Source organism: Rhopilema esculentum, chromosome 17 (assembly GCF_057945365.1).
Source record: "Rhopilema esculentum isolate cy_ngs chromosome 17, ASM5794536v1, whole genome shotgun sequence".
Lineage (NCBI taxonomy): Eukaryota > Metazoa > Cnidaria > Scyphozoa > Rhizostomeae > Rhizostomatidae > Rhopilema > Rhopilema esculentum.
In genome coordinates this window covers 3,298,724-3,316,547 of record NC_142831.1, presented here as the reverse complement: position 1 = coordinate 3,316,547, position 17,824 = coordinate 3,298,724, and the positions used below count along the sequence as shown (strand labels likewise).

Here is a 17,824-nt window from a genome sequence, read left to right as displayed (position 1 = left end):
TTCGTTTCATCAGAATTCCCTACGCGATTCTCGTTTGTCTTCCTTAGGCAGTTCAAACAGAACAAGGCCATGAGGTTGTCAACTTTTTCAATTAAATCATATAACTATATTATTAAAAGAGAAATCAATGTTCCATAGAAATTGGCCATGGTTAATAACTGCTTACTCGACTTGTTTGCTCTCTTAGTTGTCTGTAACATTTTGATAACGTTGAAAAAAATCTTTATTTTTTGCAAGGAGAGGGCTCAGTTAAATATCTGTTTGAATCATTTCATGAATATGATTTTCTTCAGGCTGTCTTTTTCGGTTGTTGTTCAATTTGATCAGAGGTACAGTCAAGCGATAATGAACCACAAAGGTAGCCTGCACGCTGACTCGACTGGTTTTTTCCAGAGATGAATTTGAAAATGGCTTTGAAAAAAGCAAACATTTTACAACATACTAAAAGCAACATACTACAAGAGATGAATTTAGTTGAATGGAAAATTCAGGGTTTCTCTCCCAGTAGGACGATTTGCTGTTAACTTCGGCTATCTTGAAAACATGGAGTGTGGAATGTTGGAGTGTGAAATGCTGGAATGTTGGAGTGCTGGAATGTAAAACCTTTATAAACTATTTAACTACATGCTAACAAGTAGTTATATTGTATTTGTATTTAATTTGGGTTCGTTAATACGAGAACCTATCGTAAAGGAAGGTATGCGAACTTTCTTCTATTCTCATTCCAACATTCCAAGATTCCAACATTCCAACATTCCAACATTCCAGATTCCATGCTTTCAAGATAGCCGTTAACTTCTGCCGCCATGAAGTTTCTTATTGATATACAGCCAGTGTTTGCAATCAATTTCTCAATTATTTTGTATTAGACCAACATGAAAGTCATTGTGTGGAACAATAAGAATTGCCTGAATAAACAAGATTCCACATATTTAGTTTTCTGATTAGATATACAAACAAAATTCATATGGCCAATCTGAACGCTTGCACGTATGATTTGCAAATAAACGACAATTCCTGTTTTGAAAATATCCAGAGGCGTCACTTCATACGCATTTTCCCCGGAAGCGACTTCATTATTTACACAAATACTTTTCTGCCCTGCTAAAACTCGAAAAAGAAAGAATTTGATGTTAAAGTGAGGCTCGACGCTTCCTTTTTAAGCTTCAAGAAACATATTTGCATGGAGTTTGTTTTATTTCAAACTGTTGCATTTATCTTAACTATCTATTATAATACTCTCGGAAATTTACCATCTTTCCTTTTCAAAACTTTATATAGATAATTTTGGCACGTTGAAACAGCCATCAAGAAAATCAAGTTTACCAAAAACGCTTTCGTCCTTAGTAGGCAGGGCTGTGGCTGCGAAAATCTGATTTCTCACCTAACCGAGATGATCTCGATGGTTTTATATACTTTCGAGTATGGAGATTCAGAATCAAAGATGGGATCAAAAAAGTTTTGCCTCAGTATCACATGACCGATGACGTCATCGATAACGGCAAAACAGTCATAAATCCGCTATTTATTCAAAATAAATTGCACAATTCAGCAATTGTAGGCCTTATGCGAATGCAAATTTCAAGAGTTTTCAATTGATGTATCACGTAATTTATTTTGCTGACGTCATTAGTAGATTTTCTCAAGTTTTGCAACAACTTTTGTGCTTATAACTAAGTGAGTTGGAATTCACTGCAAATGCGCCAAAACTATGTTGTTTATTTGACCAGGCTCAACACTAATAAGTCATAATAATAATCATAAGGCACTTGTGTAGTGCGACAGCAATGACGATAAAGCAGTTTCTTTACAAAGCGACTCTATATATATGGTCGCTGCAAGCTTTTTTACAAGTATTGAAGCAGAATTATCTAGTTAAAATTATTTGAAAGCTAATTTCATTCCAGTGTTGAGTGAAAGATCTCCTCTTTGCTTCTATGCATAAGTACGTGCGCATTGGTATTGAAAATTCCATTGCAGCCTTAGCTTCCGTAATTCCTGCCGACAGATCATCAAAGAATTCTGCCACATCTTTCCTGGAACTATCTGGAAGCACAAGACGACCCAATAAGCGGCGCAGAAATGGTTGTTACGTTTCTGGTATTTTCTTTAAGCCATATGTCAATGTACTTGGGCTTTCGCTGATCATGTATGTATTTAAATGAAAGCTTCATCAGATGCCTGTTTCTACGTTCCTTTACTAGCAACCAGGCAATTGTGTCATTTCTTTGGCGTAGTGGCCTATTAGAATACTTGCCACAATATCTTTTGATATTTTGTAATCATTTTAGGAGTTTCAAGGAAGAGGTCGAAAAGGAACGTCAGAATAGTCCACACAAATAGGCTGTTTTACTTTCCCAGCCCTTCCTCCCTCATTTTGTTTCTTAATGCAAAATGTCTTTTCAGTATCGCTTTAGATTACAGCCAAACGTAGAACCAAAGTCTACAAGTAAAACAGCGTTGGCAAAATGATTGCCATTATTGGGGCTAACGGGGGGGAGGAGAAAACTTTCTTTATATTGCTGGCCCCTCCAGTTTAGGGTCAGTGGCACGGGCTGTTATTAGTAAGCATGATACCATTCACGCGCTTCTTGATTGGCCAACAGTCGATTGACACACAGATGGGTTTAAGCAACTTAGTACCAGTTGAGTGCCGTTTAAGGACGGTTGAAAACTTGGATGAGCCTCTTGTTCTCGATACAAACATTGCAATCTCTGCAATTGGACAGGGAATTTTGCATAACCATCTAGCAATTTGGGTAACCGAAGTTGTTACAGTATAAATCATAAGAGTAAAGTTCACTGATCATTTAAAGCCTTGGGAGCATTCTGACAAATGAAAGGAAATCGCGCTTCTGCAAGCATGAAAAATGCACGGTCAGCAAAATTATGATTCTGAACTTCAGAATTTTTCAAATCTGATGTTACTGTCTAAAAGAACATGCAAAACTGAGCAAAAGATATCAAAAGAGCAATGTGATCTGACTAATAAGCTTAAAGTTATAGCTGTGGAAACTTTTGTTTTGTCAAACAACTTGCTTTCTGAAATCTCATGGTAGTGCAGACGCATAGCAGTAGAATTGTGCATGCTAAAGTTTTTGAAATGTTTCTTCAATACCAAAGATCAGACCTACCTTTTAGAAACACAAAGACATAGCATACGATTAACAGTCGCAAGGTGCTTTTTCTTTTTATCTGTGTCAATGAAACAGAAAATACTTGCCTTGTGGTCTAAAAGAATCCTTTCAACCCCATCTGTTTAAGAAAGATTTTGAGCAGATTCTCAAGGTTAAGGGTTATCAGTTTCATGGCTTTCTTAATATTTTGCAGAATTCAGAAAAGTAGGCCTAGAAAGTATTGCTATCAAACCTTGCTCGTTTTAATTGGTTTAAAATGGGCGTTGTCAGGGAATTGGGGATACTCAAATTAGTCTTGATCCTCTCTCCGTGCAACTTCTTTTCCTAAACGTTTTTAAAGAACTGTAGCTTGCCTTTAAATATAGATTTCTTTTTGAAAAATGTGTAAAGTTACATGCTTATATCAATTAATTTCATTTTTAATTGATGTAAATCTAAAGTTAACAGTGCAAAGCATTCCTGCAAACACATTCAAAGTAAGAGCAGGAGGATTCAAAATCTTATTTCATTTTTTCGATTTTTTTCTGACTGAAAACCAAAAGGCAATACAATTTCTTCAAATTCCGCTATTTCAAATTTTTAGGTAATCTTCCTGAATTTCTTTTGTTGTTACAACCTTTCCCTGGCTGTGGGACCTTAATGTTTTCATGAATCTGATTTTTTGATCATCTTTCAGGCTCGGTTTCTTATAGACGGTTTCTCACAAAAATTAAAACTAATCCGAGGAGTGATGATTTACACAAGGGGGCCAATCTAAAGATTTACGGAAGTCCAATAACAAGGAATGTTGTCACTGCAGGATTGCGACATCTGGATATTTTTTAAGCAAAGATGCCACCTCCATCTTTTCCTTTCATTCCTATCTTTATAGTCACAAAAGAACAGCTACTAGAGGATTGGTGTTCTACTTATTATTAGTGAGACAAAATACATTATTTTTCTTGCTAGGATAAGAAGCTTTTAAAGAGATACAAGTTTAAAAATCAGCTGCGCCTTAAATCAATTAAAAATTTTGAAATTTTCTTTTCAAACAAAAGGGCATTCAACACAAAGCATCAGCTTTTAGCCAGTGTTCGTGGGAAAATGTCATCTGTTTTGAAGGTCATAAAGATATACATTAACAACAAAAAATTCATAGCATTAATTTTCAACGGATAAACTTCGTCGAAAAAAATTTCGGTAAACTTTTCAGAATTTCATCATGAAAGAATTTCGTCGAGGATTTTTAATACTGAGATATTAACAATAACACAGATATATAAGAGGCAAAACCATATAGTTTGCTTCATATTCAGTCCCTTAGGTACAGACTCCGTGGAGGCTTTGGGGCTTGGGCACCCGTTCGGCATTCGGCTTATCCTCCCAGGCAGCATTTTAACATAGAATAGCATTTCAGGAAAATCAAAATAAAAGCGGTATATTTTCACAGTTTATGCGAAGGCAAATCACAAGGTACGACTTTAGCACTGAAAGAGTCTCTACTCTCTATCATTATGGTAAAAAGTTTATTAATAGACTATAATTAAAAGTATATGTATAACTGCAAGTTTCGGAAAGCATAAGACCATCTCCAATAGGAGAAGTTAGTCTGGAAATTTTGCTTTCTGTAGAGTTTAAAATTTGGGTTGAAAAGTGCAAACACCCTGAACGAATGAAAGAAATAGTACAGTTGCGTGTAAAAAGAAAGAGGTGGAATCCTTTGAAACCGGCGACGAAATACAGTTAGAACTATTTTCATCGAACGAAGTTAGTTCAAGAACCGTCAATGATAATGATGATTATGATGATGATTTCGACGATAAAGACAGTTATGAAGACGATGTAAAGGAGGACAAGACAATGGCAAAGTTAGCATTGACTAGGTTAAAAGGATACATAAATTTGATTTCTTACCTCATATAATAGTCTCATATAGTGACCAAATTTAGTACTGAATTTAGTCGAAGAAATATTCGTCAAAATATTTGTCCGAAACATTGTCACGGGGAAACTTTTTGAAGTTAATGTACTTTAAAGCCACATAGAAGCGCTGAAACGTGGATCATACAGGATCTAACGGACGTTAATTAAAAGGTTGGTTAGAAATTAACTGTTCATGGTTGATAAATATTTGAAACAAAAAGACAAGAACTACACCTTGGTTTTCAAGCGGCAGAGTCATGGAGAAGGAAAATAATTTTAATCAGTATATATTGCGGCAAATTGAAGGGGAAAAGTCCCCTGACCCCCCTCCTTGGGGCGGTCCTCATATATTTGATACATTGATATAATTTACAGTGTGCTAACAAAATTAATATTTCAAATAGATGGCCCACTGTCTTTAGATTTTCATGCCTAGATTGAATTGACATTAATAGTTAATTAAATAATTATATAAAAGAAACAACTTTTAACTAGTTGACAACAAAAAGCTGACGAAGACAAGAAAAGAAAAGAAATAGTTGTAAAAATCTCTTGACATCAATCACATATTGACTATTCTATTTCTGGTACTGAAATAAATTGTTTTATCAAATTTGACATTTGGAAAAGCTTTGTAATGATCCATTTTCATGAGCTGTGACAGCGGAAGCCGTTGTAGAGGGTGTTATTAAGCGAACAATACAAAAATGATTTTGCTAAATTGATTAAAAGTTATCGTAAATTCTTTAGACACGGGTCGTCAAACTCAAGAGCCAGATTACTCCCAGATATATGCATATCTATCTCTCAACTGATTTTGCAAAATGCGACAGGCATCACAGTTTGAACCAACATCCGGTCCACAGAACCCATCTGAATCCTCGGAAGGTGTTATTGCAAGTCGCCCACAGTAAACATTGCCATTTTCTGTGTTTTGTTGGCATACGCATCCGTCCCTGTTGACGTACCAGCCTTTGGTGAGCCTGAAAGACTTGATGTCCAGTTTCATGCACGCGGCACAGTTGCAACCATTCTCAGGACCACAGTAGATATCACAACAATCGCATCTACAGCAAATCAATCAACCGTAATAAGTTTAGTATTAAGATATATAAAGATTTAACGATAATGATTGCCAAAATGAGCCTAGTAATTCCAAGGGACCAGTGATTTAAAATCTGTATGCAGGCTACACTGAAAGTATCCGGTATGTCTTTTAATGACACATTTTGTTAATTTTTCCTTTGAGAAAATTGTCCTTTGAGAAAATTTTCAACTTGATTCGGTCTCTTGGATCTCGTATGCAACGATACATTTTTTCAAAAATCTTTGATAGCCAAGCCCACTGAATTCTAGAGTACTACAGTTTTCTACCAGTTGTGTCAGAACGAAATTCATATCGGGGTGGGGGTTTGTGGGCTGCCCATTTTTTTTGCTCCCATCCTGTACACTGTTATAGCTTACTCAGTGAAAAGTTCGGTTCGTTTGACCACTTGCTCAGCTTTGCTCACCCCTGCTCAGAGATGTTTGACGGCGATCAAAAATTTTGAGAGAGTCATTAAACATTTCTTTTGTTCGAGGTGTCGTTGAGCGATGCTCAGTTCGTTAGACCCTCCAACTGAACTTTGCTCAACTCGCGCTTGCCTAGCTTGCGCGATAAATTCAAGTTTTGCTCGAAGCATGTCTTGAGAGCTTTTGTTGATATTATGCTCACGAAAACCATTTAATTCTGTCATAAAAGCTCGTAATTTTTTCAACATAAGGAAGGCCTTTTGATTTGCAATAATTTTGCGGGAAATTTCCATTTCTCATTGCAGTGCATTGCGCAGGCACTTACATTAATCTTTCTTTGTTCATAGAATTGTTAGGTGCAATGTTAAGGTCGTTTGATCACCCTGACTGAGCAGTGCGTTGAGATAACCTAGTTCATATTTGTGTTCAGAGGTTCTGATGTAATATGTATCCCAGTATTTAGAGGATCTTCGTAGTCTATCTGTACAATATTGAGCTTATATAGAACAGTCTTCTAAGATAGACGCGTGACAGAATTTGACCTTGTACGTGGACGAAAAGTAAGTAAGACGTTTCAAGCATAACGCTTCATCAACACGTGCTGATGAAGAGTTATGCTTGAAACGTCGTACTTAGCTTTCATTCGTTCAATGTCTTTATTTAATTGTGTTAATTTTTGCTCATTACTCGACATACAACACGCTGAACTAAAATAATTCTCAACTAAAAAGGACTTTACTTATGATAAGGCAGTTGGTTGGCAGGCAATCATCGTAGAATCTGCAAGCAGGTTGGCAGGCAAATATTTCAGTTATACTATAAACAACAGCGATCCAAGAATGGATTCTTTGGGACCACCGTTGTCTCCTAAATTTTTCATCTTTAAAGCCCCGGTCGAATGTGCCAAATATTTCATCGAACATCATTGAAAAAAATTGTTCTCGATTTTCAAAATCTTCACCTAACGTTTCGTTCGTTATTATGTTGGGACCACTATTTCTAGCGGTGCCCTTATCTTAATATTTAATGATAGACGAAGTTTAAGAGAAAATCACCATTTTGTCTAACTATTTTGTATCAAATACATCAATATTATATTTCACAATTCCGCCGATCACAATCCTTACTTCAACTCTACTCCAAGCAACAAACTAACTTATTTCGAGTTACAACATACATAATCACGTTCACTGAGACTTGTCGATTGATATTTTCCATATGTTTGTCCTTATACGGTATTGAGAGTCAAAGCATGTACTGAGTTTAGTCGAAGTAATATTCGTCGAAATATTTGTCAGAAACATTGTCACGGGGAAACTTTTTGAAGTTAATGTACTTTAAAGCCACATAGTTGCGCTGAAACGTGGATCATACAGGATCTAACGGACGTTAATTAAAAGGTTGGTTAGAAATTAACTGTTCATGGTTGATAAATATTTGAAACAAAAAGACAAGAACTACACCTTGATTTTCAAGCGGCAGAGTCATGGAGAAGGAAAATAATTTTAATCAGTATATATTGCGGCAAATTGAAGGGGAAAAGTCCCCTGACCCCCCTCCTTGGGGCGGTCCTCATATATTTGATACATTGATATAATTTACAGTGTGTTAACAAAATTAATATTTCAAATAGATGGCCCACTGTCTTTAGATTTTCATGCCTAGATTGGATTGACATTAATAGTTGATTAAATAATTATATAAAAGAAACAACTTTTAACTAGTTGACAACAAAAAGCTGACGAAGACAATGAAAAGAAATAGTTGTAAAAATCTCTTGACATCAATCACATATTGACTATTCTATTTCTGGTACTGAAATAAATTGTTTTATCAAATTTGACATTTGGAAAAGCTTTGTAATGATCCATTTTCATGAGCTGTGACAGCGGAAGCCGTTGTAGAGGGTGTTATTAAGCGAACAATACAAAAATGATTTTGCTAAATTGGTTAAAAGTTATCGAAAACTCTTTAGACACGGGGCGTCAAACTCAAGAGCCAGATTACTCCCAGATATGTGCATATCTATCTCTCAACTGATTTTGCAAAATGCGACAGGCATCACAGTTTGAACCAACATCCGGTCCACAGAACCCATCTGAATCCTCGGAAGGTGTTATTGCAAGTCGCCCACAGTAAACATTGCCATTTTCTGTGTTTTGTTGGCATACGCATCCGTCCCTGTTGACGTACCAGCCTTTGGTGAGCCTGAAAGACTTGATGTCCAGTTTCATGCACGCGGCACAGTTGCAACCATTCTCAGGACCACAGTAGATATCACAACAATCGCATCTACAGCAAATCAATCAACCGTAATAAGTTTAGTATTTAGATATATAAAGATTTAACGATAAAACAGGACGACAAATGAAATCCCAAGATAAGAAAACAAACGACTTCTATCTGCATAAACCTGAATTTCTTGAATTGCCAAAATGAGCCAAGTAATTCCAAGGGACCAGAGATTTAAATTGCGAGGAGTTGTGCGGAAGATACTTTTGGGAGAGGGCAAGAATTTTCTTGCCCGCTCAATTTCATAGAGCTACAATGCTGCCCCTTAGTTCAAGAATAAGTTTTTGTAGCCCTCCCCACTTTTAAATGGAAAGACGACACACATGTTCTGCATAAATAGAACAAAATTTACTGAGTAAAGAGTGGAAAGCAGCTTACAACTCAAGCTGTATTTTGGGGGGGGGGGGGTGAATATAAGCTTTCAGACTCAAGCTCTGAATCAAGTGACAATTGATAAAGATTCATAGCTACATAAACACTACTGAAATGAACTGTGTTTCAACTATAATGGCGAATATTATTTAGAACTAGTTTTCATTGTACGCTAAGAGCCTGTAACATTTCTTTGGAGTTTCTTCATCCCGCACAGACCATTGCACAAAAAGACTACCTCATGTAAAGAAATCACCAAACCTGAAGAGGACAAGCCATGAATAGCACAAGCACAGGGTTAAACGCGTTGGTCTGCTGGAAAACAATTTGTCCTGGGAATCACCCTACTATCCGCCAAACTCCCTCAATAATAGTGTTATATAGTTCTAAATAAAATGATAGCTTTAAGTTTCGACTGAAATTTTCAGGCCCCCTCTTGTTTACTAATTTTTATCTGCCCCCTGAAAGAATTTTAGACGGTCCCCTCAATATCACCTTTTTTGTTTTAGACTGAAGATATTTCAACAAATATATCATACAAGAATTCTTTTTTCCTGTACCAGGAGGTAAGAGACTCAATGACTTTTATTTTCAATTAACACGTAAATAAACGTCAGGTGCTTATTGCTAGGCCCAATTTTCTTTGGAACTGATGACGTAGGCTTTGGTTGAGTTAGGTCAACCCCAAGAGGATAAAAAAAACCCTACATCGCGCATTGCGCATAATCTTGTAGAATGAATATTTTTACAAATGATTGGAAATTATCCCTGTTGAACCTTTTACAAGAATTTTGAAGTGCAAAAGGTTTTTGGCGAAGTTACAAGACATTTTGGGTGGCAATATGGGTATGCACATGCCCCGCTATGTCTTTTTTAAAAGACCCAAGTAACCCAATGCATAGAATTTAGAGTGAGAAACGACAATATATCATGGCACCTTACACAATAAGTATAGATCGGCCGCTGGATATATCTAAAAGGGTTGCAGATTAATCAGAATATATCAAATTTGGGCTGGAACTTCAGGAAGGTAATATTGATCTGACTAGCCTTATCAACAATTCAAATTTAAAAAAAATATTTTCTCTGATATAAAGATACTTTACCTCAAAGGACCAACAGCAAATCCACAATAGTATTTTCCAGTAGAGCCAAGTCGACATTGTCTTCCAGCCTCGTTCACCTTGGCGTGAATCCTATCATTAGTTTGTTCACTGGTTTGTTCCATACTGAAAAGGTTGGCAGACCTTTTAACCACGTCCTCCTTATGCTCTTGTATCAAATGCAGCAGATAGTTTTCTTTTAGCCCCTCAAACAGACATTTTGGTGCTGGGCATTTGTACAGACGATGCTCACATCTAAAAAAGGAATATTAAGGTTGCAAAGTATAGGCCATATAAAATTTATTCGCTGACCCAACATATACGAAGATAATTTATGGAAACAAGTGCAACGAATAGAGTCAACAATCCACATGATACAACAGGTAGCAAAAATATTGCTACTCTGGGGGAGCAAATGAAAGCAAGAGACAGATCTGCAAAATTTAATGCCAGTTCCAAATATTTGCTTATCTAAAAAGCACCTATTTGAGAATGAATGCTTCTACTCTAAGGTCCTTAATAGAAGAGGGGGTCTTGATAGTTGGGGGGGGGTCAGAAATTTTTCAAAAAATAAATAAGCGGGGGGGTCCTAGTAAGTGGGGGGGTCGGAAATGTGAAAAATCTGAAAAATCATGTGATGATTCTTTTTTGGGGTCAAATGAGATTCTCTTCTGAATACAATCGATAGCAAAATGACAATTATCACCATGTAATAATGTATTGTTGTATTACTAGCATGAGCAGCCCAATTATCATTCTGTACATCAGCCAGGCCTATGAAAATTTTTTCGGATGTTATACTTCTTTTCTATGTTAAAACTTTTGTACAATGCAACCTTTTCATTTAATAGAAACTTTACAGAAATTGCACGCCTGAAAGAAAAAAGGACAAATGAAATAACGGATATAAACGATTGCATATGAAAATTAATAAGGAGGGGGTCCATATAGGCTTCGGTGGGGTCAGAAGAAAATTGAAAAATTAATAAGCGTCCCCCCCTTCTATTAAGGACCTTAGAGTACACACAAAGCCATCACCCAAACGGAAATGAATCTTTTTTCCATCCAGACCATCTATTTCTCGCTACCTATTTTATCTATAAAATCTATTTTGCCATCGAGAAAGTTATTAAGAAGAACACTGTAGGATGAGATTGTAAACAATACAATATAAGAGGGAAAGTTTTGCAGCGGTTCGAGGATGAAGTAACGGCTTTGTGTAAGATGTGACTATAGCTTCACCGAAAATTGCGAGCAGACATTTGGCCAACTTACGACAGTTTTCCCATTATTACGAAAAACAACATTTCTAGACTCTTTGTTTACATATCAATAAACTTGAATTATTTAGACGAAAAATAGTTTGAAAGGAAGTTTCAAGAAAAGTTTCGAGGCAATTCATAAAAAGGTTCTGAAGAAAATTGCTTTTGAAGCATGTAAACAATTTATTTTCACAACAAATTCGCAAAAAAATTCGAAACTGTCTGGATACTAAGTTTTTTCAATTGTGAATAACGTTTAAAAAACAAGAATACTCTAGCATTTGCCATTTTTAGTACCACCCCTTTAGTACCATTGTCCATCAATATTAACATAGACAACTTTTATGAAACTTTCCAAAGCAATTTGAAGTTTGGTCAACTAAAAAGTTGTTTGCAGCAGTGCTGTCATTTCGTGAAGGGCAGTGCAATACTTTGGCTCTCATTGTATACAATACCTTTGCTCGTGGTCATTCAGCTCAGATCTAGTGAGTTTAGCAGTGCATCCAATAAAAGAACAAACCGCAGGTAAGTTTCCAATCATCCTTCGGCAAACATGTGATGCCAAAATTTGAAATTCATTACGACATTGTGGGCAAGGACCATTTATAACCATAGATAAACATTTCTCACAATAAACGTTGTGACAGCAGCTTGTTTCAACTGCTTTTTCTGCGATTTCTAAGCAGATGGGACAAACCAATGCTTCAATAACCTCATTGCCAGGCTTATAATCTTCTTCTAAAACATGAATTAAGATGTTTGACAATTGACATGCAACATTCTAGTTAAATAAAAGGGTTTCTCAGTTCTTCTTACTACTCTATTGCAGACCTGTCAACCTAAAATTTTCAAAACCTCGAGATTTAAGATTTTCTGGTAAGAAAAACAGGGAGATTTAGTCAAAAACAGGGAGATCCGTCCAAAAACAGGGAGATCCCTGGAATTTGCTGAATTTATAAACAACATACCTCTAAAAAATCATGTTGCACAAACAGTTAATGACAACAATTATCATGGGTAGCGTCTTCCTGATGTTTTTTAACGTTTTCGTTAAGCTGTAAACACTAACAAATAACTTAGTAGAAAATCAGGTAGAAAATCATAAAAAACCGGGAGACCAAGAAAGAGCAAACAAAACCTGGAGTCTCCTGGCAAAACCAGCAGGATTGACAGGTCTGCTATTACACGTGGTTTTTATTACAAGAACATAACACAGACCCAAGAAAGAATTGTCATTTAGCAATAAAAACCTGGTGAATATTTCTAAAGCTCACTATTCCATCATCTAATAATTGCTACCTGGTAGAGTGAGACTTTCTCAAACATAAATTGTACAAGAAAAAATATTGTTTTTAGGTAAAAGACAAGAAATTTAATTAACAATAAATTAAACACGATATCTTTTGAGTCTACAAAAATGTTTCTGGTGAAAAGGGTGGTGTAACACTTCTGAAACAGAATATTACAAATATAACCAGCTAACATGGTAGAATGCTGTTTTTGGGTATCTCAAGCTACCTTTTCTGTTTTTATCCTGTTCCTTTGCTTCTGTTTCAGTATTCTCCTAGAAGAGAACATCCAGAAGCACTCAAATAAATATTATTTTTATAAAATTTAGATTTTTGGGTAAATTTCAACAAGAAACTGTGTTTCTTAACTTGATGACCTACCCACATTGAAAGAATTGTTGGCACTGGGTGAAATTTTTATCCATAACTTTCAGCAATTAATCTAACCAAGAAAAAAATAGAGAAAGACTAACTCAAAAGCTCTCAATTTACCTCCATATCTCAGTGGAAGGGTTTCTTTTAAAAAAACAAGACCACCTTTAAAAAAAGCAAGCCCTGGTGAGGTAAATGAGCCATTGCATTTGTATTTATATCGAGTTTTATTACAGTTTCTAGCCACTTCTTTGTGTTTTTGTATGCCCCTCGAAGAGGCATACTATTTTTGACCTATGGTTCAAACATTCAAACAATGGGTTCTTTTTCTGAAATAATGGCCAACTGTTCTTCCTATGTATACCTTGGTGATACATTCATATGCTTTGTAGGTATCTTCTAATAAAATGCCCCTTAAAATCTGCACAAAAGTTAAATTTACAGTGTGTATGTGTCAAATCCTTGTAGAGTAACAGAGACAACAATCCCCAGTGGACATGACCAGGGACCTGCCAGAGTGCAAAGTATTTTTTGTGCGTGGGGAATTATTTTATGTCGCTTCAATTGCGTGGGCACAAATCATGTTGCAAAATAACAGGTTAAAAGCTCTGTTTTCCAACTGCCTGGATTAATCTAAATTTGCAAAAATGCACGGACAGGATTTGAGCAACAAGTTTTTGCGTGGGGAACCCGTTCCCCGCGCATACCCAAACTTTGCAGTCTGGGGGACCTGCATTCTCCCCAAAAGAACTGATAAATGACACATTGAAGTAAGCAGCTATGTAGTTAACATGTCAATGTATATTAAGAACCCCAAACTTACTTCATTCTTTGGCTGTCTATTGATATCCTCTTTGAAAATTTCAGCCTCTTTTACAAAAGCATCATCTTTTAAAGTTTTTCCAATTTGTATTGCAACATTGACATGTGCCAAGGCCTTATCATGTAGTCCCATGTTAAATGTAGCGTTACTCAAACACAAAAGCAAGTCTGCTTGTTCTCTATCAAAACGGAGCCTTGAGGCAAGATTCACAGCTGGTTCTAAATGAGCAACTGCTTCTTCATACCTTCCATTTTGAGCATAAATCTTTCCAAAACCTGACAATATGTAACAAAGCAAGTCCTTTGACAGATCACCTTTCTCTCCTCCCCTTTCCATTGCTCTCTTGAAAAAGCCAACAGCCTCATCCCATTTTTCCATTTCAAGATAACATCTCCCAAGGAATGTAGTTGCAATTAATAGTCTTGAACTATTGTAAGTGCTTTCAGCATTTTTGATAGCTCTCTTGTAACTTTCACTTGCAAGTCCATAGTGTTTAAGGTGAAAATATGCATATCCACAACCTATAAAAGCTCTGCCTTGAAGATCTGGATTTTTCACTTTACTTGACAAGGGTATGTTCTGTTCAAAACATAAGAGAGCTTCCTGGAATTGTTCTGCTAGATTATATTGTCTACCTAAGAAGTTCAAAGTGTAGCTTTTAAGAATCTTGTTTTCTTTTTGCTCCGCAGTATCAAGCATTAACTTCAAGTACTGAATTGTTTCTTTCTGCAATTCCTCTCCAGGGCTTGGATTTTTCTCCCTCAAGACAACATTGAGCTGGAACCTAAAGCAATCCCATGCCTCCACATAATTCCCTTTTCTGATTGCTTCTTTATTTATAAAAGACTTTTTCATAAATTCATACTGATCAAGCCTTGACATCATTAACTCTGCTCCTGTAAAATCAAACTTAACAGTTATTTAATGAATTGCATTTTAAAAAACACTTATGAATTGCATTTTTAAAAAACACTTATGAATTGTTTACAGACAACAGGATTTCGAAGATAATTAATAGAGAGTGCGGGAAAATAACCGACCCGAGCAAGGCTCGAACTCATTTTTAAAAAAATTCCTTTGCATAACAAAAAGAAATCAACACAGATGTGTTTTAAAAATTGATAGTTTGTGGTTTCACAATTCAGTCAAGGAGCTTCAACATATCTGGATGGTTACAGGCTATTATTTTTAAGACTTCAGCAGTAAAGACTCATCTGATGAAACACCTTCAGAGTCAGCTGTTTATGACTGGTTTTCAGTGTTTCAAAGAGGCAAACACCATCAAATAGAGATCAGAAACAGACCCTACTCTGGATACCCAGTAATAGCCACAATTGAAACACATAATGTCAGCAAGGAAGCTAGTAGAGGAGGATGAAAAAGTCACTGTGCTGCAGATTCCAGAGGATGTGGGGATTTCAGTCAGGAAAAGTGACCAACATCCTGCACAATAACCTTTGTCAAGGTTTCAGCCAGGGAGTCCCTCCCACATGAGCCAGGGAGACCCAGGCTGACACATGAACAAAAACAGGATGTATCTACAGAGGTACCATGCAATGACCCAGAGATTTGGCGGAGTGAGGTCAAAAGCCTGGATCTACAGTTTTGACCCAGAAACCAAACAACAGTGCAGCAAATGTAACCACAGGCACATGGGCTCCCCTGCGAAAAAAACATTGATAAACCATGGCTGAGAATGGTGACACCATGCTTGCACAATGGTTTTCAACCATTGCCCACCATGGTTGAGCAATGAAATGACCATGGTTAACCATGGTAGAACCATGAATTTCCAATGGGACCCATTGCTCAACCATTGCTGAACCATGTCTAACATTTCAAAATTTTTACTTTCTCATAAATTTGCTTGAGCAATATTAAGATATTGAACAAAGTTGAAATGTTCACGATTATTTTAAACAATTTTGAAATTTTCAGTTCTTTTTATGATTTCAGATTAAACCATGGTTAGATCATAGCCAAACCATGCTTATCTGCTCATTGTTGAACCTTGGCTTAACCACAGCTCAACCATGTTTATTTTCAACCATGTTTATTTTCCATGGTTAGACCATGGCATATAGCCATTTTGGCAATTTAGGTCAAGGGTTCAACCATATAAACATTTGGATTTTTGAAAATGCAAATTTGAATTTTTACAGGAATTGCATGTTTGTAAACTTGGTTTGAAACATGGTTCAAACACGGTTCAACCATGTCACTTGACCATGATCGAACCATGATTCAACCATGTCACTTGCTATGATCGAGCCATGATTCAACCATGTCTCTCGACCATGATCAAACCATGGTCCAACAAAGCCTCACTTTTGCCCCTGCGAACAAACCATTGCTCAACCATGGCTGACAATGGTGCCAACTTGTTATTATCTATAAAATATTTGTTGATATAATTTGTCTCATGATTAATTGAAATATATCAAGTTGATACTGCAATATCAGTTCAGTTCAGTTCTCATGATTTGAAATGGCACAACATACAATTAAAATTAATCTACATTATACACACAAACACAGCCCGTGCCACGAATTCAATATTGGGTGGGGGGGCAAGGCTAAAAAAGTAGGGGGCAAAGGCTTCTTACCCCTTTTACTGCAGCTTTAAAACTACTTGCTATAGAAAAAAGTGGGGGGGGGCCATGCCGACCTCTGGTGGCCCAGGCTCTGACAAATATAATTACCAAAAAACTACCAATTATATGAAAGATACAAGAGATTATAAAAGAGACAGTGATTGTATGCAAGGGAAATTCTTCAGAAGGAACTCTCTCAGTAGATAACCTAAAAGAGGAAACAGCACCCTTTTAGCAATTATGACTAATAATTTGATTGATTTGTTTTTCAAAGTTAATTACAGTAACAATCAGCTAATTGTAATTTTTGTCTAAAAGTCATGATTTAAACATTTTACAAAAGCGAATGACTTACTAACCTAATTCCAATTGGTAGTGCTTTTCTGAGTTTAGTAAATATCTATCTCTGATGCGCATCATCTTTGAATTTAAATGTTAATTTATGGTTTATTTCTAAACTTGATATCCCTCTTGGTAAGTTTAATAGTCCTTTTGTCCTTTTGTTTTAGGGAAAATCTCGTACGCTATTTGTAAGAGTGAATTGTCCCTCGGTGGTGGGGGGGGGGACTCAGGGGGATTCAGAGGGACGCGGCTTGTGCTTGGACATAGCCAAGAACCATGTAACGCAAAGAAAGCTGTTTAGAATTGTTACTTTACTACAGGTCAACTATTGTCGATTAAACCAGAAAAGAAAAAGAGAACAACTGACAGATTTAATCGCATTGCAAACTTTGTATGCATGAAAATATACACAAAGTATGACAACCAAAAATGTCTCACTTCAAAATCCAACCAATGGGTCATTAATTCTAAAAAAAGTTTATCTTATTGATGCTGTTAATATTTTATATGCATTTTCTGGTCATATTTAGAATGTCACATTTAATTTTTTTTGGCTGCCAAAAAAAATTACATGAAAAATTACGTTGCAATAATTACATGAAAAGAACAACTTAGAAATTTCATAGAGTCCCCAGACCCCCCCCCCTCCGTTAAAATTTCACGACTACATCCCTGCTAGATATTTGGGCAAAATTTTTGTCGGCTTCTTTACCCTCAAACCCCCCCTCTCCCCTTCCGAAAAAAGTTCTCATTTACCGCCACTCAAATTGAGTGGATGGTTTGCATCGGTTTGAAAGTTATGTTACTCTTGACAAATTATTTCT

General features: G+C 36.3%; 1 protein-coding gene across 2 annotated transcripts; it reads right to left on the bottom strand.

The window, feature by feature from the left end:
• Positions 1–5,049: 5,049 nt before the first annotated feature.
• Positions 5,050–15,257, bottom strand: LOC148958146 (uncharacterized). Of its 2 annotated transcripts, none has more exons than XM_089113571.1 (5): positions 14,065–15,257; positions 13,099–13,144; positions 12,036–12,315; positions 10,322–10,573; positions 5,050–8,843 (listed from the first exon to the last, which is right to left on the bottom strand). In XM_089113571.1, exons 1-5 carry the CDS (start codon positions 14,947–14,949, stop codon positions 8,555–8,557), a joined length of 1,752 nt encoding a protein of 583 aa, XP_088969697.1. In that variant the 5' UTR covers positions 14,950–15,257; the 3' UTR covers positions 5,050–8,554. The 2 variants fall into 2 exon arrangements, with proteins under 2 accessions (XP_088969697.1, XP_088969696.1); XM_089113570.1 differs by having other exon boundaries at positions 5,051–8,843; positions 12,036–12,318; positions 14,065–15,256.
• Between the last annotated feature and the right edge of the window lie 2,567 nt (positions 15,258–17,824).

What these genes read in the sequence shown, in the direction of transcription:
- LOC148958146 (XM_089113570.1), bottom strand. Translation starts at nt 14,949, where the DNA reads ATGATGTCAAGGCTTGATCAGTATGAATTTATGAAAAAGTCTTTTATA. An exon ending in ACAGGATAAAAACAGAAAAG is followed by an intron (nt 12,319 to 13,098) that starts GTAGCTTGAGAT and finishes TTCATGTTTTAG; the next exon opens with AAGAAGATTATAAGCCTGGC. An exon ending in CTGAATGACCACGAGCAAAG is followed by an intron (nt 10,574 to 12,035) that starts GTATTGTATACA and finishes TTCCTTTTTTAG; the next exon opens with ATGTGAGCATCGTCTGTACA.